Source organism: Schistocerca nitens, chromosome 3, assembly GCF_023898315.1.
Source record: "Schistocerca nitens isolate TAMUIC-IGC-003100 chromosome 3, iqSchNite1.1, whole genome shotgun sequence".
Lineage (NCBI taxonomy): Eukaryota > Metazoa > Arthropoda > Insecta > Orthoptera > Acrididae > Schistocerca > Schistocerca nitens.
The window spans coordinates 400,335,365-400,358,346 of NC_064616.1; the positions used below are offsets into that span (position 1 = coordinate 400,335,365).

The window sequence follows — 22,982 nt, forward strand, 5'->3', positions numbered from 1 at the left end:
GCTGTTCCACTGCTACTGTTGTGAAGTGGTTGAATGAAGGTGAAACCATGAGAAGGCAGTAAGGCGTTGAATGTCCATATCTCATCATAGAACGTGGAAGTTGCCTGCACTGCAAAGCAAGATCGGCTGTGATTTGTGGGAGATTTGATGACAAAGAACAATGATGCAGGTACAAGTTTTGCACAGCACTTCATTCAGAATGAATAATTGAAAACTGAGCTATGCACTAACAGATGACCCCTAAGTATTCTCATGTTGACCCAATGAAATCATCAATTACAACTGTATTGGGCACAGGACCATTGAGATAGGACCATGGATTAATGAAAACATGTTGCCAAGTCACGTGAATCATGTTTCTTGTTACACCAGGTCAATGGTCATGTCTAGGTAAGAAATCATCCAGGGGCATTCACCTGGGCTCCCGTGGGACCTCTGATAGTAGTGAATGGTACCATGACAGCTGTGAACTATGTGGAAATTATTGTGAATTGCCTATATTCCTTCTTGCTTGACATCTTCCATGACAGCAATGATAGCCTACAGCAGGATAATTGCCCATGTCACATGGCTAGAATCATGCTATAGTTGCATGAGGAGCAAGATAGTGTACACTGTTGATGTCTTGGCCTCAAAATTCACCTTATCAGAACACAGTGGAACACATTTGGGACACTATCAAGCACCAGTTCTGTGCCCACAAACCACCACCTCATAATTTATGGAAACTGTGTGACCTGTGTTTAGACACCAGGTGGTACCCACATTTCAGAAATCTACCAAAGACTTCTCAAGTCCATGTCATGTACTATCTCTTCTGTATTGCTTTCCAAAGGTTGACCAATATGCTATTAGGCAGATGGTCATGCTATTCTGACTCAATGGTGCTGATGTCACATACAAATTATATTAGGGATACTTTTGGGGTAAATGGAATAATATTTGCCTCATCAGACTATATTTGTAGGGAAAATATAAGACTCGGACCAGCTGAAAGAAAAATATTTAGTTCCAAACTAATATGAAGTTTAAACCTATTACATGACATTCTGCTAGCCTTTAAATCAGAAGTTTCCATCTTAGCTTGAGGTGCCCATGGTCCTGCATTTCCTATGACAATTATTTCACTTTCCTTCTTTTTCCATACAGAAGGACATGTGGTTATTAAGAGCTGAAGTTTGGTGTCAGGTTTATGGCATGTGTAATGTATAACACATTAAAAACTGTATAATTATTTATGACTTAAAAATGTTAAATAGACCAAAGGAAATTTAAACTCTTATTATGTAAGTAAGAGAGTAATGTACAAAATTTATCTCATATATGTATATTGCAATACCTGTTCCATGGCAGCAGCTAATTCAAGACTGATATCAATTCCAGATGATGATGCTCCTAACACTAAAACAGGTCCACTTATACCATCTGGTTTACGATACACATGGCTGTGGAAGACTTCACCACTGAATTTTTCTAGTCCAGGAATATAAGGGATGTATGGCTCAGAATAGTGCCTGCAAGAGAAGTAGCACATATAGTTTTATTCAAAAATATTGTAATTAAGTTCTATAATGAAAAACAATTACTGATAATTGCTATTGTTGAGAAAAATTATGGAATCAAATAGGATACACACAGTAACATCACTCTGTGTGACACCATTAACCTCAAAAGTAGTGTTTTGTAATGGAATGAATTCTTTTACTTCTGATAAATATTTAGAATGTACAACAACCACGTGGATCAAACCTCCGGTTTCAAACTGGGATTCAAATCCACATACCTGCCTTTTGGAGGCAGCACATTTCCTGTGGAAACATCCAGGCATACTTCAACTTGCCACTTCCTCCCTCTCTATTCCAAACCACACAAAAATAGGATGATATAAAAAGAGACTGGCATATGTACAGTAACAGAGTCAATGATAAAATTGTGTGTGTTGCTGAATGAGTGCTGGTACAGGAACTGGCATTGTTATAACATCTGTTATACTCTCATTTTGTTTGTAAAGAATAATATATTGCAGTCTGCTGAACAGTCTGGTGTTATTTACACTGAAATGACACATTACACTGTATGTAATGTATATACATTTGTTCTGAAGGTGGCAGGGTTAAAATACAGGGAGCAAAAAGCTATTTATAATTTGTACAGAAACCAGATGGCAGTTATAAGAGTCGAAGGACATGAAAGGGAAGCAGTGGTTGGGAAGGGAGTGAGACAGGGTTGTAGCCTCTCCCTGATGTTATTCAATCTCTATATTGAGCAAGCAGTGAAGGAAACAAAAGAAAAATTTGGAGTAGGTATTAAAATTCATGGAGAAGAAATAAAAACTTTGAGGTTCGCCGATGACATTGTAAAACTGTCAGAGACAGCAAAGGACTTGGAAGAGCAGTTGAACAGAATGGATAGTGTCTTGAAAGGAGGATATAAGATGAACATCAACAAAAGCAAAACGAGGATAATGGAATGTAGTCGAATTAAGTCGGGTGATGCTGAGCAAATTAGATTAGGAAATGAGACACTTAAAGTAGTAAAGGAGTTTTGCTATTTGGGGAGCAAAATAACTGATGATGGTCGAAGTAGAGAGGATATAAAATGTAGACTTGCAATGGCAAGGAAAGCATTTCTGAAGAAGAGAAATTTGTTAACATCGAGTATAGGTTTAAGTGTCAGGAAGTCGTTTCTGAAAGTATTTGTATGGAGTGTAGCCATGTATGGAAGTGAAACATGGACGATAAATAGTTTGGACAAGAACAGAATAGAAGCTTTCGAAATGTGGTGCTACAGAAGAATTCTGAAGATTAGATGGGTAGATCACATAACTAATGAGGAGGTATTGAATAGGATTGGGGAGAAGAGAAGTCTGTGGCACAACTTGACGAAAGAAGGGATCGGTTGGTAGGACGTTCTGAGGCATCAAGGGATCACCAGTTTAGTATTGGAGGGCAGCGTGGAGGGTAAAAATTGTAGAGGGACACCAAGAGATTAATACACTAAGCAGATTCAGAAGGATGTAGGTTGCAGTAGGTACCGGGAGATGAAGAAGCTTGCACAGGATAGAGTAGCATGGAGATCTGCGTCAAACCAGTCTCAGGGCTGAAGACCACAACAACAACAACAACAACAACAACAACAGTCAACTCTAGAAAGAATAACAGATAGTCGACAGAATGAATAGCTAAAGGCTGTGATCTATTCACAATACAAATTTCCATAACTTCCAAATGTTTGCACCATTTCATTATAATGTAACCCAAAAAGCAAAGAGATAATTTGAAACTGAAAAAGTGATTACTATACTCTCACTGAAAAAAGTTTATAGCAACTCATGCATCTGTAAGAAGGTTCATGTGTGAAACCTGCAACAACTTTCATAATCAAATACTCGTGAAAGATTTATCAGAAAATCCTACGAAGGTCATATCGTATATGCAGTCAATGAAAGGAACTGAACCTTACATTCAGTCTCTTGTGGATCCATATGGTTCTGAATCTGATTGTAGCAGATAGAAAGCATAAATTTTAAATTCTGCATTTAAAAATGAATTCACAAAAGAGGATACTTCCTTACCAGTGTCAGACTGCCACACAGACACAAATGAATGATATCATTATTAGCACCACCAGTACTGCAAAACAGTTGAAACTACTCAAAGTGAATAAGGCACTGGCCCCCAGAACTCCAGTTAGATTTTACATAGAAATTACCATGGAATTAACTCCTTTCCTAGATCATATTTATCAAGAATAACTTCTGTAGTGAGCCGGTCGAAGTGGCCGTGCGGTTCTAGGCGCTGCAGTCTGGAACCGGGGCTGCTACGGTCGCAGGTTCGAATCCTGCCTCGGGCATGGAGGTGTGTGATGTCCTTAGGTTGGTTAGGTTTAACTAGTTCTAAGTTCTAGGGGACTAATGACCTCAGAAGTTGAGTCCCATAGTGCTCAGCGCCAACTTCTGTAGTGAACAGACCCTTGTGACAGGGAAAGAGCACAGGTCATTCATGTTCATAAGAAGGCTAGTAGATTGAACACACATAACTACAGATCAGTATTGCTAATGTCTGTCTGTTTCAGGCTCCTAGTACACATTCTTAGCTTAAAAATTATGATGTTCCAAGAGGAAATCAAGATTCTCTCAAAGAATGAGCAACAATCCAGAACAAAAAACCTTTGAGTGAGACACACCTAGTTTCTTTCATGCATGACACATTGCAAACATTAGATACAAGTGAACATTTTTATATGGCATTCAATGCTGTACCAACTAAACCTGATACACAGACTCTCTTGGAAAAAATGTGATGTGATTGGCTCAAGGAATAGCTGACTTGCAGAACCCAATATGTTACAATAAATGGTGACTGTTCCACAGAAATGAAAATAGCAGCAGATGTGTGCCAGAGAAGTGTAATAAGACTTTTAATACTTTCAATGTATACATGGTGTCCCAGAAGGAATGGTCACTATTCAGAAACATGACAGGTATCAATAAAAAATTGTCTAGCACACATGTTCACTACAATGCATACCTTAAGAGCAATGAGCACTTGGCCAGTAGAATAGATGTGTTTCACAGTAACAAAGATCAATAAGTACTCATAGCTCTTAATGTATGCATTTTTGAGTCCATGTTTGCTACACGTTTCTACTTCGAATGATTGTTTCTGTCACATCCCTGAATATTCACCATTCCTTCTGTGACATCCTGTATATAAAAAGTTTATCAGATTTGATCAGCAATACTATACAGTTCTGTAAAGCAAGTATCATCAGTGAATGATCCTGAGGAATCGTAGAAAGGCCTGGACAAAATTTCCACTTCATGTAATGAATGGAAGGTCTCTTTAAATGTAGATAAATGTAACATAATAGCTATAACACAGAGAAAGTATCTGATTACAAGATTAGTGGTGAACATCTTGAACACATCACATCATATAAGTATTTGCAAGTCATGTTAAGAAGCAATATGAAATGGTGACATCATGTAAAATCAGTATTAAAGAAGGTGAATGGAAGACTCAGAGTTGCTAGAAGGGTTTTAGCAAAGTTCAGTGCATCCACAAAGGTAGTCACATACAAGACATTAGTGCAACAAATTCTAAGTGATTGCTCCAGTGTTTGGACTTGTTAAAAAGTGGGCATGACAACAGACATTGAATGAATTCAGAGCTGGGTTGTTAGGATTGAAACAGGGTGATATAGCTCATAAAAAAGTGTGGAAATGATCATGGAACATAACTATTTGCAAAATAGATCCAGTATTCCAAGGTCACTATGTAACCATTATGCTGCCAATGATTATATGAGGAAAAAAAAAGAGAGATTAGTGTGTCCAAGGAGGCAGTTAGGCAGTCATTTTTACCTTCTACAATACACTACAGAAATAGGCAAGAAAACTTAAAATATTGGTACTATGTATTGTCCAGCCAACAGCCTTGCCACAGTGGTAACACAGGTTCCCATCATATCACTGAATTTAAGCACTATCAGGCTGGGCTCAGCACTTGGATGGGCGACTATCTAGACTGCCGAGCGCTGTTGGCAAACGGGGCACACTCAGCCCTTGTCAGGCAAACTGAGGAACTCCTTGGTTGAGAAGTAGTGGCTCTGGTCTCATACACTGATATATGACTGGGAGAGCCGTTTTCTGACCACACACCCCTCTGTATCTGCATCCAGTGATGCCTGTGGGCTAAGGATGACATGGCAGCTGGTAGGAAACGTTGAGCCTTCCAAGGCCTGTTCGGACAGAATTTTAGTTTATGTATTGTCCACCATGCATTGTACAGTGGCTTGCACATTATTTAAGTAGATGTAAATGCAGATACAACTAGGCATGCTTATTCTATAAAGAGCATTTATCTTCTATGCTAACTATGTTAACATTTTGAGACAGATTCAAAAACATTTTCTGCCCAGTTTGCTTTTGGCCACCCTGCACCCTGCACTAAGAGCTCAAGTTACCAAGCATTAAGGCAAAAGTTAAAATAGTACAGATTTAAAAAATTCTCACAGAATTACCACCTTACCCCAGTCACACACAGCAGAATATGAAATGCAATGCTTCTCTTAAAGGATAAAGAATGTATAAATTATTGTTTCACTTCATCTTAGTCTCACAATGAGTTACATACTTAGTCTGTAATAAAACAACAGAGCACAGCTAAACATAAGACACTAATTTCATGAGCCTATTGCTTTGTTTGAATTTTTACAATGAATAGAAAGAAAAAGAGATCAGCATTGATGGAAGCAGACACATTAATCACACTATACTGTTTTTAGAAAGATGTCACACAAAGATGTCACTGAGGTCACTGTAAATTGAACAGTCATAATATGCAATAAATATCTGTAGATTTCATGATAAGGTTTTAGATAATGACAGCATGACAGCACACATGTTTCATTTACTGAGACATTAAAGCAAATACATTTTAAAATACAGCAAAGTAGTTTTCACAACAAAATTCAAGATATTCTAAATAGGGAAGTACGAGGACAGTTCAATAAGTAATGCAACACATTTTTTTTCTCGGCCAATTTTGGTTGAAAAAACCGGAAATTTCTTGTGGAATATTTTCAAACATTCCCACTTCGTCTCGTATAGTTTCATTGACTTCCGACAGGTGGCAGCGCTGTACAGAGCTGTTAAAATGGCGTCTGTAATGGATGTGCGTTGCAAACAACGGGCAGTGATCGAGTTTCTTTTGGCAGAAAACTAGGGCATCTCAGATATTCATAGGCGCTTGCGGAATGTCTACGGTGATCTGGCAGTGGACAAAAGCACGGTGAGTCGTTGGGCAAAGCGTGTGTCATCATCGCCGCAAGGTCAAGCAAGACTGTCTGATCTCCCGAGTGCGGGCTGGCTGTGCACAGCTGTGACTCCTGCAATGGTGGACCGTGCGAACACAATCGTTCGAGATGATCGACGGATCACCATCAAACAACTCAGGGCTCAACTTGACATCTCTGTTGGTAGTGCTGTCACAATTGTTCACCAGTTGGGATATTCAAAGGTTTGTTCCCGCTGGGTCCCTCGTTGTCTAACCGAACACCATAAAGAGCAAAGGAGAACCATCTGTGCGGAATTGCTTGCTCGTCATGTGGCTGAGGGTGACAATTTCTTGTCAAAGATTGTTACAGGCGATGAAACATGGGTTCATCACTTCAAACCTGAAACAAAACGGCAATCAACGGAGTGGCGCCACACCCACTCCCCTACCAAGAAAAAGTTTAAAGCCATACCCTCAGCCAGTAAAGTCATGGTTACAGTCTTCTGGGACGCTGAAGGGGTTATTCTGTTCGATGTCCTTCCCCATGGTCAAATGATCAACTCTGAAGTGTATTGTGCTACTCTTCAGAAATTGAAGAAACGACTTCAGCGTGTTCGTAGGCACAAAAATCTGAACGAACTTCTCCTTCTTCATGACAACGCAAGACCTCACACAAGTCTTCGCACCCGAGAGGAGCTCACAAAACTTCAGTGGACTGTTCTTCCTCATGCACCCTACAGCCCCGATCTCGCACCGTCGGATTTCCATATGTTTGGCCCAATGAAGGACGCAATCCGTGGGAGGCACTACGCGGATGATGAAGAAGTTATTGATGCAGTATGACATTGGCTCCGACATCGACCAGTGGAATGGTACCGTGCAGGCATACAGGCCCTCATTTCAAGGTGGCGTAAGGCCGTAGCATTGAATGGAGATTACGTTGAAAAATAGTGTTGTGTAGCTAAAAGATTGGGGAATAACCTGGTGTATTTCAATGCTGAATAAAACAACCCCTGTTTCAGAAAAAAAATGTGTTGCATTACTTATTGAACTGCCCTCGTACATTAACATAACACTGGCTAATGTCTGCTGTTTAATGTCTTCAGGGGCAAAGCTGTTAACACAGCACAGATGCACTTCCACTGATAAGTCAAAAGCGCTCTGAACAATACATTTGCATTAATTATGCATTGCAATTATATGTGCATGACATTTACTGTAGTATATATGTTTCACATAGGCATTCTGACAATGACATTCAGGCAATGTAAGCACTACCTACTAGCAGTATGTAACGGAACATATTAAAGGCTTTACTTTCCCGAAGTATGCGATACCCTCCAAATTCAACCAGTTTAATGAGTAGTTATGATTATAGAAAAATTATTGTGTATGTTAACAATGATTGCACAACATGTCTCCATAAACAGTCAACCCATTAAATTATACTGAATAACTGACCCACACAAAAGTTTATATCACTTGATCACTGATACAGCAAATGTCATCATGTAAAAACACTAAGTTCATCTTAAATAATTAATATGAAGTACGAAAAATAGTGGCCAACTTAGGTATTTTGGATCTCCTTAAATAAAAATCGCCCAGTGAAACCTATTTGTTCACTAGGAGCGTTTTCACTCAGCATTCACGTAATCAATCCTATTTTAGACGAAAACCAATGTAATTCTTAATAATTCATGTTACTTACTTATTTATGCAAATTAGAGAAGTCAATTGACAAACTTCTAAAAAACGGCCTTTTTGTAACAGAGAATTATTCTGTCAAGTCAACAAATCTGTCTGTCATTTTCATAACATGTTAAATTATGTCACTCGATGCAAATTAATAACTTTTCTGCACAAATTATGATAACAGATGTACATGTGACTCATAAACTATATCTCTTTTTAGTAGTTCTTTGACAATGTTACAAATACAAGCAGCGAGAAGGGCAGTCGGAGGCAGTCAGGGCAGTCGGAATGTCACTTTGGTGAAGTGTGTTTCTGTGTTATTGTTTGGGATGGAAAAACAATGCAAAGAACATGTAAAGGAAGTACTACTTTGTGTTGTGTTATGGTCTTTGGTGGACAGTGGAATTAATATGGCCACCAAAGTAATAAATATTTGATGTTTACATATGTGTTGGTTTCGTTTGTTCCTTATCATCAAAAGCACATGAAAAACACGGGACCTCATGTTTTTAACCCTAGACAACCAGATTTAGAGCCAGCATCAGCATCGAGACACAGCAGCGATCCAGCAAGCAGCAGCGATTACTACAATGCATTGTAATGGTGCCAACCTAACATCAAGTGCTAACAAGCTCCGTAAATGGGAGTGAAATAGTGTGATTACAGCAACTAGAGATATCAACGACTAGGCGGACCATTACAAGTACCAAACATTGAATTGCTATATCTTGCTTTTGGCACCTTTGAAGAGCCATTAAGTTTGGAGTATGGATACAAGTTTCTGTCAGATTTGCTTGTTCTGAATTTGCACTCTCAAAAGCTGCTTGCATAAATCTGAGTCATTACTACACCACCTAGCAGACAAAAGAAAGCAAACAACAGTCTGTGAAGAGTGTAATACTAATTTTCTGAAAGAAGCAGATAAAAGGAACAATTTGAAAGTGTTAGTTAACACTTGTAAGATGTGTTCTGTCATTAATGTTCTCACCAGAATGACACAGGAAAGAACTACATTAACTGACAATATTTTCGTAGGTGTATTTAATCAGTGATACAAAACTTTATCCAGCTGTGAATGGTCTCTCTAACTATGATTGCAACTGGCCATACTAAATAATATATTTAATTACAATGAAGTGGTACTATACGAAACAGAAAAATTAATGAACAGGCAACTGAAAGTTTCAAGGCAGCCTTACAGGGAGCTGTCTGGAGGGATGTATATAATGTGACAGATATCAGTTCAAAATTTAATATATTTACATAAGGGTTTCTAACAACCTTTAACAGCTGTTTTCCCAAGAAAACAGTCCAGTATTGCACTAATAAGACATTAAAAAACTGTATTTAAAAAGGAATGTAATTACCTTCCCCAAAATGCAAACTCTCATGATTTTGACAATATCTGAAGTAAAGTACTTGCCTCCTGTTCTTAACATATATGTGATGTATTCAGTCACATCTACAACATATCACTTACTGTCTCATGGGCTATTTCCAGGCAGGCTGAAACATTCTCTTGTCAGACCCCTTTACAAAGAAGATAATAACACAGATATTAATCCAGGACAGAAATAATGTCAGCATCAATCATAATATTATCTGTTTTTTTGCAGATCTAGGTTTCAGCTAACAGTGCAGCTATCATCACTGCATTACAGACAGTCATGTAGACTCAATGTAATTACAACATATTCCAATCAAAATTAGGCATGTACAAGTAGTCTATGAACCTTGAATAATTACAGAGAGCCTACATGACTAACTATAATGTACTGATTATAGCTCAACTCTAGATTTGCATTAAAACAGACAGATGATATTATGACCAATACTGACCATATTTCTGTTCTGGATTACATCAGTCATGAGGCACAACCATTCTCATGGCATCGAACATGACAGATATTAATAATAACCAACCAGTCAGAATACTTACCTTCTTCTTGAGGGTACTTCTAGTGGAAAAAAATTATGTATGCAAGAACCATAACCTACCACTTTGAAATAAGACACTTAGTCAGTCTCAACTAGAATTTCATGAGGGGCTCTCCAAAGAACAGACATTTTTTCCAAATCACAAATCAGATTACACAAAATGTAAATGACAAAAACTGCCAACTGGTATTATCTGTGACTTGCCAAATGCAGCTGATTGTGCAATTCATAGTATCCTCCTAACGGAACTCAAAGATTATGGTAAAAGAGATCTTATTGGTATATGATTTTCATCCCATCCAACTAAAAGGCCATAGAGTGTTGTATTAAGAAACCCTCAGAGTATACACAATGAAACATGATCTTCACAATGAGGAATAATCACTACAGGCATTCCACAGGACTCAGTATACACCCACTCTTGTTCTCGTAATATGTAAATGATCTTCCATTATACATACAAGACTCATAAATAGTTCTCTTTGTGACAATCCAAATATTGCAACTGAGCCTAATGGAGTAACTTCAACATTAGAAAATATAAATGACATGTTACTAAAAATTAATAACTGATTCCCTGTCACTGAACATACATAAAACACAGTAGCCACGTATGTAATAGCTCTCTGAAGCAGGGCACTTTCCCAGATAGACTGAAGTATGCCATTGTTAAACCACTGCATAAAAAAGGGGATACGTCTGATGTCAACAACTACCACCCAATCTCTCTTCTGACTGCCTTATCCAAAATTCTTGAAAAAGTAATGTACTGAAGAGTAGCTTCACACCTTTGTAAAAATAAAGTTTTAACAAAATGTCAGTTTGGTTTCCAGAAAGGTTTTTCAACGGAAAATGCTATATATACTTTCACTAATGAAATATTAAATGCTCTGAGTAACCGGAAGTCACCCATTGGGATTTTTTGTGATCTCTCAAGGCTTTTGATTGTGTAAATCATGGAATACTTCTAGATAAGCTCACGTACTGTGGTATGAATGGGACAGCACTCAAATGGTTTAAATCATACCTAACTGGAAGAGTGCAGAAAGTTGAAATAAGCAGTTCACATAATATGCAAAAAACTGGTGATTTCTCAAACGGGGGAACAATCAAGAATGGGGTGCCGCAAGGTTTGGTCTTGGGTCCTCTGCTGTTCTTAATATATATTAATGACTTGCCATTCTATATTCATGAAGATGCAAAGCTGGTACTTTTTGCTAATGATACAAGCATAGCTATCACAAACAACAGACAAGAATTAACTGATGAAATTGTAAACGATGTTTTTCAGAAAATCATTAAGTGGTTTTCTGCCAATGGGCTCTTATTAAATTTTGACAAAACACAGTACATACAGTTCCACACAGTAAATGGAATAACACCATTAATTAATATAGACTTTGATCAGAAATCAGTAGCTAAGGTAGAATATTCAAAATTTCTAGGTGTGAAATGAAATACTAAATGCTCTGAGTAACCATAAGTCACCCGTTGGGATTTTTTGTGATCTCTCAAAGGCTTTTGATTGTGTAAGTCATGGAATGCTTGATGAGGGGTTGAACTGGAAAAAACACACTGAAGATCTGCTGAAACGTTTCAGTTCAGCTAATTACGCTATTAGGGTTATTGCAAATTTTGGCAATATACATCTCGGTAAATTAGCTTACCATGCCTGTTTTCATTCTCTGCTTTTGTATGGTGTCATATTCTGGAGTAACTCATCATTGAGTAAAAGAGTGTTCATTGCACAAAAGCGTGTAATCAGAATAATTGCTGGAGCTCATCCAAGATCATCCTGCAGACACTTATTTAAAGTGCTAGAGATCTTCACTGTAGCCTCACAATATATATATTCACTTACAAAATTTGTTATTAACAATCCGAACAAATTCAAAAGTAATAGCAGTGTACATGGCTACAACACTAGGAGAAAGGATGATCTTCACTACTTAAGGTTAAATCTAACTTTGGCTCAGACGGGGGTAAATTATGCTGCCACAAAAGTCTTTCGTCACTTACCTAATAGCAACAAACGTCTGACAGATAGCCATATAGCATTTAAAAGGAAATTAAAAGAATTTCTTAATGGCAACTCCTTCTACTCACTAGATGAATTTTTGGATATAGTAAGTAGGTAATTGCCGCAACCCCCACAAAAAAAAGTCATGTAATATTTTGCGTAATGTAGTATCTTGTATAGACATCTTTTATTAACCCAACACATTCCACATCATTACGAAGTGTTGTATTCATGATCTATGGAACAAGTACTAATCTAATCTAATCTTATCTAATCTAATCAGTGATGCACAAGGCCCAGTGACACCATCAGAAATAATTCATGAGGGTAAATCAACAAATGAAAGAGAATATTCTAAATTATTAAGTGTTTAAATTGCTAAGAATCTGAACTGGAAGTCTCATGTTGTAGATCTTAAATGTCTAAGGTCTGTTACTCTTCTGTTATGGTCAACTTGAGATTTTGGAGGTGAAAATGTCAAAACATTGACTTGTTTTTCCTACTTTCTCACTCTACTATCTTATGGCATCATATTCTGGGAACCTCATCATTAAGGAAGAAAGTGTGAGCTGCACAGAAATTTGTAATATGAAAACATGTGGTGTTCACTCTAGAACCTCTTATAGACAACTCTGTAAACAGTTCAGCAGATTTACAACAGCCTTACAGAACATTTTCTACCTATGAAGTTGGTTGTCAAAAATAAATCACAGTTTGAAAACAACAGTAATCTTCATAAACAGCAGAAATATACAAAATTTACACTGTCACTCAGCCTTGGTGTAGCATAGAAAGGAGTGATGTACTCAGCCATAAAAATCTTTACCACATCACATACCCAGTGAAGTGAAGAATTTAGTGTATAATAAAATTGACTTTGGACACTTTGGACACTGTGTGTGTGTGTGTGTGTGTGTGTGTGTGTATGTGTGTGTGTGTGTGTGTGTGTGTGTGCGTGCGTCATTCAAATAAAAAGAAATCTAAGAAGTCATTTGAATGGTCAGCATATTGCCTTATTTTCGAATGACAAGATGGAATATAATTGTAAAACTTGATCATTTCCTATCACAGCAAGAGATCACAAATATTTTTCCTGCAGGGTAAAGATTTCAGAACTGCCAGTTTGATGTTGATTGTGTGAGATTAAAAAACATCATGCCTTAAGAACTAGATTTGTAAGAAGTACATAAAACTTACTGTATGTCAAACAATTGATATTATTTGATCTAATTAGAATTTTTATGTTGGATTTCTCGGATACCTTAATGTCTATAGTTCATTTAAAAGAAGGGTGGTGCATCAGCTAATCATTTTAATTCAACTGACTGTGATACAAGAGGCCTGAATGTTTAACACAGTTTCATCTTACATGTATTAAAAGTGTATGTCTCTTGCAGTCAGAACCATAGTTTTTCAAACTCTTCATATGAAAATGTATCCAAAAATGTCCCCTACTATGGTACAGAGAGTATACACTCATAAATGTAGGTGAACACCACTCATCATACATATACTTGGGTAAAATGTTGAACACAGCTGTTAAAGTTATACAAACATTGCATGTAAATAATTTTCTTCAGAGAAAGTGTTCACTTCAAAAACATAACATTTTTGAAATGCAGCTAGTATTTAAAGCACTGTACACAGATATAACAGAAAAAGGCAACAGTAGTCACTCAGAGCAGAAAAAATGCTGTGCAAAGTGCAAAAGAGTACCAAAAATTACCCATTGCATATAAATACTGCATCAAATATGGATGTTTCTTCTGTACATGTTCTTAAGTCCTCCACTGTTACTATCCAAGCTGTCCTGTTATCCTGAGGATGTTTCGGTGTCACATGTTTTACTCTGGTCTTGAACTGCAAGTAAGTTCAAAGATAAATAATCACTTTCGAAAGAAAACCAGTATGTCACATATTTGAGAAACTCTGAAAAATAATAAATAAGGTAAACCCAATCAATTATCTTATAAATAATAAGTCAAATCATTAACCTCTTCAAACACCAAATTTTACTGCACTAATGATGTATTCAAGTGTTAACATGACAAGAAACCTGCACAGGAGAGCTGTTTCATTGTAGTTATATTTCTTCTGTGGAACAGAACTTAAAGTAAACACAATGACTTTTTGTTTTCAGCTGCCATATAATAACCCCATTATGGCATAGATAGAAAAGATCAAACTGTGAACCTACTTCTTGTAGAGACTTTTACAATGGTGCTTTTGGCTGCACCTCTTCTGGAAAGCACACATTTATGACTACTCGCAAAAGCTGAATCCAGTTACCTTTCTCACTAGAATGACATTCACAGACAGTACCAGAAACATATTGAAACTTATTTATTTTATTGACATTTATTTCATGACATCATACTGGATAATATTTACAGAGACTAACAGTATTTTCAGCACAAAGCTAGCCATTTTGACCATAGAGGATGATATCAGAATAACATCAAGCAGGTCTTTATTTAATGAGCTAAGAATTCTTGTGTCAACAAGGGAAACTTGGAGTCTTACCCCCATTCCCCTAATCAAGAAGTCTGAGGTGCTGTCTTCCACTGAAACAAAACTGATCCATTGAAACTCACTTCACCAGTTGGAAAACCTGTTGTCCTGTGTCAAGAGGAGGCAAATGTAAAAAGGATACAGGTGCAATAATCATTGGTAGTTCAAACATATGGTGAATAATGGTATCCCTTATGGAAATGGCAGCAAAGCATGAGAAGTAACACCACATGCACCCAGTGTGTATGTCTGAGGGAATTATACAACATGTCAAAGAGGCTATTCTGGCAGCCATTCAGGGAGCAGGGTGCAACCAACTGCAAATTGTGACAGAAATTGGAAGCAATGACACCTTTCATCTAGGATGTGATATCATTCTTGGATCATTCCAGTGACTGGCCATAAAGTTTGAGAAGCCTAGCCTTGCTTATGGACTTTCAACAAAGCTTACAGCACAGAGCATGGTACCCAGAACTGATCATTTTTATTTATTTTTTTATGACCCATGGTTCTGGGTTACGGGATGGATGGTACAACTAAATCAGAGACTTTGAATTTCTCTGCCTGGTGACTGGGTGTTTGTGTTCTCCTCATAATTTCATCATCATCATCATCATCATCATCATCATCATTTGTGACAGTGGCTACATGGGCTGTGAAAAAAATTGGACTGTGTAAAAAAGTCGGGACTTTGTATGAGTGCTGATGATCACACAGTTTAGTGCCCTACAAACAAAACATCAGAGACTTTGAAGGTTTTGCGACAGGCTAGGCTGTGAATTCCTGAACTCATGTTATATGGTTGAGAACTTAGGATCCCCCTAAATGGACCAGGTGTACACTACACATTACAGGCTCCTACCCAGGTAGCTGGCTGTGTGGGGTACACACAAGGGTATTTAAAGATTAGACAGCCCTTCATCCAGCCCAGAAGACAACAAGCTGGTAAAGACGTGGAAGTGTCAGTATAAGATCCAAAGGGATGCCCATGCACGTGAGAGTACTAATATCCTAGTGACTAACTGCTAAAGCATTTGAAACAAAGTTCCAAAATTTGAAGCATTCCTAAAAAGCAGTGCAGCTCACATAATATTAGGTACAGAAGGTTGGCTAAAACCTGAAATGGATTGCAGTGGGATTTTAGGGGAAAATTTAAGGTGTATCAAAAGGACAGACTGGTGGTAAATGGAGGTGGTGTCACTATCAGAGTAAATAAGAACTCAAATTCACTGAGGCAGAAACTGAAATTGCTTCTGAGATTTTCTGTATAAGACTCAGTATCAGGGTGAGCATATACCTATAATCAGATGCTTCTATCGACTACCAGACACCCCTCCAGGCATAACCAAAAACTTTAGAGAAACATAAGTTCCCTAGTATATAAGTTTCCCAATCACAATGTCATCATTGGAAGAGACTTTAATCATCCAATAATCAATCGTGAAAATCACAGTTTTGTAAGTAGCTGGCATCACAAGACACCCTATGAAGGATTACTAAATACCTTCTTGAGCACTGTCTAGAACAGATTGTTCAGTTATGTACTCATGATGGAAATATGTTGGATATAATAGCAACAAACAGACCTCACTTCTTTGAGGATGGTCACACTGAAATTGGTAACAGAGAACATGAAGTAGCTGTTGCAGCAGTGATTACCACAGTACAAAAGGCAACTAAAACAACTAGAATGATTTATATGTTTAGTTAACTAGATAAAGAAGCAATAGTTCCATATCTAAGTAAGGAACTTGAAACACTAAACTCTGGAGAAGAGCATGTAGAAGAACAGTGGCTTAGGTTTAGAAGAAAGCTGACCATTCTCTTGATAGATGCCTAGCAGAACTGTTCATGATGTGAGGAGAAACAGAGACTATTGTATAATAGATGTAAAACAAAGTATAGGTTTATAGATAGGATTATGCTGAATGAAACATGTTTGTCTATTAAGAGCACAGTGTGTTAAAGCTTCAATGATGACCATAGCAGAATATTAATGAAAGAGCTCTCACAAAATCCAAAAAAGTCTGGGCATATTTAAAGGCTATTAGTGGTGTCACAATTAGAGTTCAGATACTCACAGGTGAGACAGGAACTGAAATTGAAGGTAGCAAAGCAAAAGCAGAATGCTAAACTCTGTTGTCAAATATTTCTTTACGAAGGAAAATCGAGGGCCGTTCCCAGTTTAACTCTTGCACTACTGCAAAGATGGGGGATATAGATATTATTGTCAACTGTATTGATAAACAGCTGTAATCACCACAACTGAACAAGTCTCCAGGTCCTGATGCAATTCCTGTCAGATTCTATACTGAATTTGCAGCTCTCTTAACTATAATCCATCTAGATGCATCAAACTAAAAAGAATGCTCAGTTATTATAAGAAAGCAAATGTCACACCTATCTACAAGAAGGGTAGCAGAAATGATCCACTAAACTACTGTCCAATATTCCCCGAAACCCATTTGTGCTACAGTCTTTGAATACGTTCTCAGCTCAAACACAATGTGAGATTTTGAACATGTTGACCTCTTCCATGTCAACCAGCGCAGATTCCAAAAAAATCAATCATTTGAATTGTAACTCTTACTTTTCTCACAACATTCTGAAAGCCATGGATCAATGCAGTCAGGCAGATGCAATATTTCTTGATTTCTGACAAGCATTTGAGTTAGTTCCACACCTATGATTATTACTGAAACTATGATTGTATGGGTTATCAAGCAAAATTTGTCACAGGCTTTAGGATTTCTTGGCAGGGACGGCACATCACATTACCTTGGGTTGACAGTCATTGACAGATAGAAGTAATATCAGATGTGCCCCAAGGAAGTGTGTTAGGACCCTTTCTGTTCATGTTGTATATTAATGATCCCACAGACAGTCGTTTAGCGCCTTGAGATGACTTAAAACTTGCCTCAGATCAACAATGACTCAGTCGAGACTTGCCACCTACTCCTCCTCCATGTCCATCAAGACAGGGCTGGAAAAATTAATCTTATGGACCTCATGAAAGAATTTTCTTCCCAAACTCTCAAAAGGAAAACTACATTTGGAAATTGTACATAAAATTTTTTAGTCTAAATAAAAACAAAATATCGGTTCTAGGCGCTCAGTCAGGAACCGCGCGACTGCTACGGTCGCAGGTTCGAATCCTGCCTCGGGCATGGATGTGTGTGATGTCCTTAGGTTAGTTAGGTTTAAGTAGTTCTAAGTTCTAGGGGACTTATGACCACAGATGTTGAGTCCCATAGTGCTCAGAGCCAAAAACAAAATAAATGCCTTCTTCTTTTTCAAATAAATTATGTTTTTCTCTTTCTCACTAAGATGTGATGCACAGAGTTTGTAAAATAGTAATAACAACACAAGGTTTCTCTCTGGCTGGTTCATACTGCAGTCTATAGTAAATACGAACTTCTCGTAAATAATCTCAAAACAAAGTAGAATCAGTGTCTTCCCAGATAAATGGCGTCTTTTTAAAAATTAAAGCAATGAAATTGTTTTCAAGAGCATGACCTATAAAACTGGATCCATATTAATATTGATCTGTTGTTTCTCTCTGTAGAACAACATAGTGCTGATTACCTAACACACATTCCCGCTCTATCAGTATCCATGTACATGTATTCTTAACAGTTTTGCTGAAAGACAAAATCAGTAAATGGGTTTCTTTGCCCCCCCCCCCCCCTAAAGAAATATTTGGTACACCACTGGCTACAACTTCCGTAAACTGTCAGCCCCTTCAACATTGTTATGATCAGCTTTGACTGTAACTGAAAACTGATCATTTTTAATCAACATATATGCAGTCTGCAGACACATATTTTCCTGCTGGAAATCAAGTAAATAAACTTCCACAACGGCCTCTTATCTGCCCTTGCGGTAAATGCTAGTCAATGAAAGTGCTGCTGATGTAGCGATCAAGGCATGTGGCTGGAGACTGTTGAAGCCATGTTTGATTTCCAAACACATTCTTCAGTTTCTTTTTATAATCTTTACTATTAACATGCAATTTTCATTTGAATCTTATCTAGGCAGTGTGCACTTTAGTAAAGCTACTGAATTCCCCAACTTCTACAACCATTGGGGCTTTTGTTGTGTTCTTCAGCCTGAAGACGGGTTTGATGCAGCTCTCCATGCTACTGTATCCTCTGCAACCCTCTCAATCTCCAAATATTTACTGCAATGTATATCCTTCTGAATTTGCATACTGTATTCATCTCTTGGTCTCCATCTACAATTTTTGACTGCCCCCCCTCCCCCAAGCACTAGGCTACATATGGTCAATTACTAACATTGGTACTTGTATCCATAAAGTGGTTATAAGTTCAGCTAACAATAACTTTTCCTTGCATTTTGAAGGAATTCCAGGTGCAGATTCACAGTTCCAAAAAGAGCAACACTTAGTTGACCACTTAGTGACGATTATTTACTTATTATTTCTGTAACTTCTTTAACTACTAGTATTACCAGCCAAGCAAAATTTTTGTTAAAAAAAAAAGGGGGGGGGGGCACAGGTTTATGTGTTACTTGCCGGCCACGGTTGTCTAGCGGTTCTAGGTGCACAGTCCGGAACCGCGCGCCTGCTACGGTCGCAGGTTCGAATCCTGCCTCGGGCATGGATGTGTGTGATGTCCTTAGGTTAGTTAGGTTTAAGTAGTTCTAAGTTCTAGGGGACTGATGACCACAGATGTTAAGTCCCATGGTGCTCAGAACCACCATGTGTTACTTGTGCCACTCCTGACTTTTGCAAAAAAAATGAAGAATTATTACTGAAGACCTGAGAACTCTTTATGGTAGTTTCATTAAGCTCTTTTTATTAATAACACCAACAACAATGTATTTGTAATTAAATGTCATAGGAAACTATAATAATTATGGTGCCAAACTGTTATTAAAATGGTAAAGTTGCTGCTTGAACTCTCACATTCCTTTTCCACTCATAGATTATATAGACAAATTTAGAGAGACTAAGGTGCTAAGGTCCCTTGTAGGAACACATCTGAATTCAAATCACCACCCATCCTTCCAGATTTAAGTTTTATGTGATTTCCCTAAATTGCTCAAGGCAAATGCTGAGATGGTTACCTTCAAAAAGGCATTACCTATTTTATTCCCCATTATTTTGTAATTCGAACTTGTGCTTCATCTTTAATGACAGAGCTGTTGATGGCATGTTAAAATCTAATCGTCCTTATCTGAAGTAAAATGTCATTCTGGAATAACTTTCTTATAAAATAGCCTACCTCATTAGACATTATCCTGTATTTGGCAGACATATGTTGTTGGACAGGCATACAGTTTAATGTAGTGAGCTATGTTTGCAAGTGCATCATTCGCACAACAGTCAATAACAGAACACAATTCAAGGTCCGACATCTGCACCACCGCAAGTTTGATCCAATCGTGCATCATCAACAGGCAATTTGTGGTTGCATCATTGCTCTTGTGAAGGTAGGGGGTTTGATAATATAGGAAGCTGAAGCATAGTAAGGTATCCCTGAGTGCAGCCATCAAGTAGTCTCTATGATATACATTGACTCTACTGACTAGCATTCACTGAGGACAATAGCAATCATGACTAATGAGACATAGTGTTTTCTGGCAAATCGGTAATTTTTTCCCACAGAAAATTATTCTCTAGAACTACTATATTGATCACAAGATGTCTGTTTCAGTGTCAAATATATTCATAAGTCATCTTGCAACAGTCATTTATCTGTGGCTTTAGGGGTGGATGTGTTCCCATGGATTTGGAATGCCTCAGAGGATAGGTGATTAACTCGATTGCTGAAATGGTGCTTCCATTCCTTTTATTTTATAGTGCCTCCAGTGCAGGTTGGGGTGGTTATGAGCCAGGCTGGTGTGAGTGGTTGGTGACAGCAAGGTGGGGGCCCAGGAGGCTCCAGAGAGAGGCAGCTGCAAATGTAACAAGTTCTTCATTGAAGCATCTGAACTGCTTGATACACTAGGTCAGTGGCTGGATGATCACTTGGGCTGGCTACTTGCATACTCTGTAATGCTGATGCAGATCCTCCATTGAGCACTGATGGCCTCATTACATAAGACGGCCATGCAATTTCTGTGCCAGCAGCTTGTATACTCCATGCCAGTATATCGGCTATGGCTTTGGCTGATGCCCAGCTGTGCTACAGTGGTGGATGCCCACCATGAGGAGATGTCTATCCCGCAAAGGCAGTTTATGGCTGGGGTGTACATGGAGCAACCCGCTGCCCCATGGGCAGGAGTTGGCCATGTTGATGGGGTTGACCTGGGATGCCCAGCTGCACTATGTCTCTAAGTCCACGGAAGGAGTTAGCACAAGGAGCTGTTGCTCTGCCTTAGCCTTGAACTGGTGATTTCTACTGGCAGGTCCATGTGACAGCCTCACCCAGCACAGCCCCGTTGTCCTGGTATGGCTGTAAGACTAAGAATAATCATGTTACAGAAATGTCCAGTACTTATAGTCAGCAGCAGCATGCTTGTTATGCAAATGAGCCACTACCAATCATGCATCCTAAAACACCTCTGCAACTGTTGGTGTGTAAATCTGCCTTACCCCTTGCTTTGCTAGTCTGTGCAGTACTGGTAAATTTATTTTTCAGTACGCTAACCTGCCTCGCAAGACTGCTGAATCATAACAGTGACAACATCCAGCATTCCCATGCCATCAGTGTTGCTGCAGTACATTGCTTAGACTCATGTTAACATCCCCATATATGGTTGTTATGCTACAATTTGAACAAAAACACTAGTTACATGTTAGGAACAGGTTGATAGTTTGGTGTACCACACAAACTTCTGGCTGGCTGTGGCTACACAAAACAAGAACACTATGAGATGCTGTGAAGTCCACAAATAAAGTTCAAGTCCTTCAAAGAGCTATGAAAAATTCAGTCAGAGTCATACATCAAAGTCCAAGCTGGCAGCACAGGACATCACGAAGACAGCAGACAGCATGCATATTGTAAACATATAAACTGAATATGACACTGGCTTGTTGTCACTGTGTGGGCAGCTCTATCCCATTACAGAGGCCACAGGACCATGCCATGTGGTGTGATGTGGCAAAGGAGGATGTTGTGCTCACTGCTTTCTTTGTGTATGCTGAATAGGGTAGCTCAGTGGTTAACAGACTGGACTCCCATTCAGGCATCTGGCCAACTTGATTTAGGTTTTCTGTGATTCCTCTAAGTCACTTAAGGCAAATGCTGTGATGCTTCCTTCAAAAGGGATGACCACTTCCCTTCTCCATCTTTCCTTAATCTGAGCTTGGGCTCCTTCTCTAATGATCTCATTGTCGATGGGTGTTAAACACTAATCTCCTCCCTACTCCTTGTGCTTCGTGTATGTGCTGCTATAAGTTGTGGGAGCAAATAGATAATCTCACTATCGGAGATACTGGTTACAACTTCAGTCCTCCCCATGACAAAACATTGGGAAAAACAACCTAACTTGTGCAAACTTCACTGAGGAGGCAGGAGAAGTGTCTCTGGTGGCGTCTATCGTGATGTGTGGGATAAGCAGTTGGGTGAGATGAAGAACCAAGGTGGATTTGTGTGGTCTGGTGCGTCAGAACAGTGTTAATGCTGCAGTCCATAAGGCATAGCATGCAGAGCACATTTGGGAGACGCTGAGGGCATCTGCATCTGAGTGGAGGAATGGAGGACCTCTCAATGGACCCTGTGGAGAGTCAGAGATGACTCTGGTCATCTCACCACAGCTCCTGCTGCTGCTGCTGCTGCTTCGATAGCAGCAGGGGAGGAGGGCGCAAGTGCTGGGAATTGCACTGTTTGTAGTCAGAAAAATGGTTAGATCTTCTTACATGCATGTCTGAAAGAACAGACACTGTTGAAAATCTACAGCTGTACGAAACACTCCAAAATTAATTCACTGACTGCAAATTCCTTGACATCTGCTGTATTATGTATAGATCTGCTACCTAATAGTGACATATGAAAATTTGTACTAGACTAAGACTCGAACCAGGATTTACAGCTTATCACGAGCAGTCACCTTAACCAATTTGGCTGTCCCTG

The 22,982-nt window shown here is 38.6% G+C and overlaps 1 protein-coding gene across 4 annotated transcripts in view; it reads right to left on the reverse strand.

The window, feature by feature from the left end:
- LOC126248339 (uncharacterized) overlaps positions 1-22,982 on the reverse strand; it is a 248,644-nt gene that overhangs the window by 49,527 nt on the left and 176,135 nt on the right. For all 4 annotated transcript variants that reach the window (XM_049949237.1, XM_049949238.1, XM_049949236.1 and 1 more), the window contains 2 exons: positions 14,159-14,292; positions 1,340-1,514 (listed from right to left, as the gene is read on the reverse strand). In XM_049949237.1, the coding sequence (XP_049805194.1) occupies positions 1,340-1,514; positions 14,159-14,292 (309 nt within the window). The remainder of the gene's footprint in view (positions 1-1,339; positions 1,515-14,158; positions 14,293-22,982) is intronic.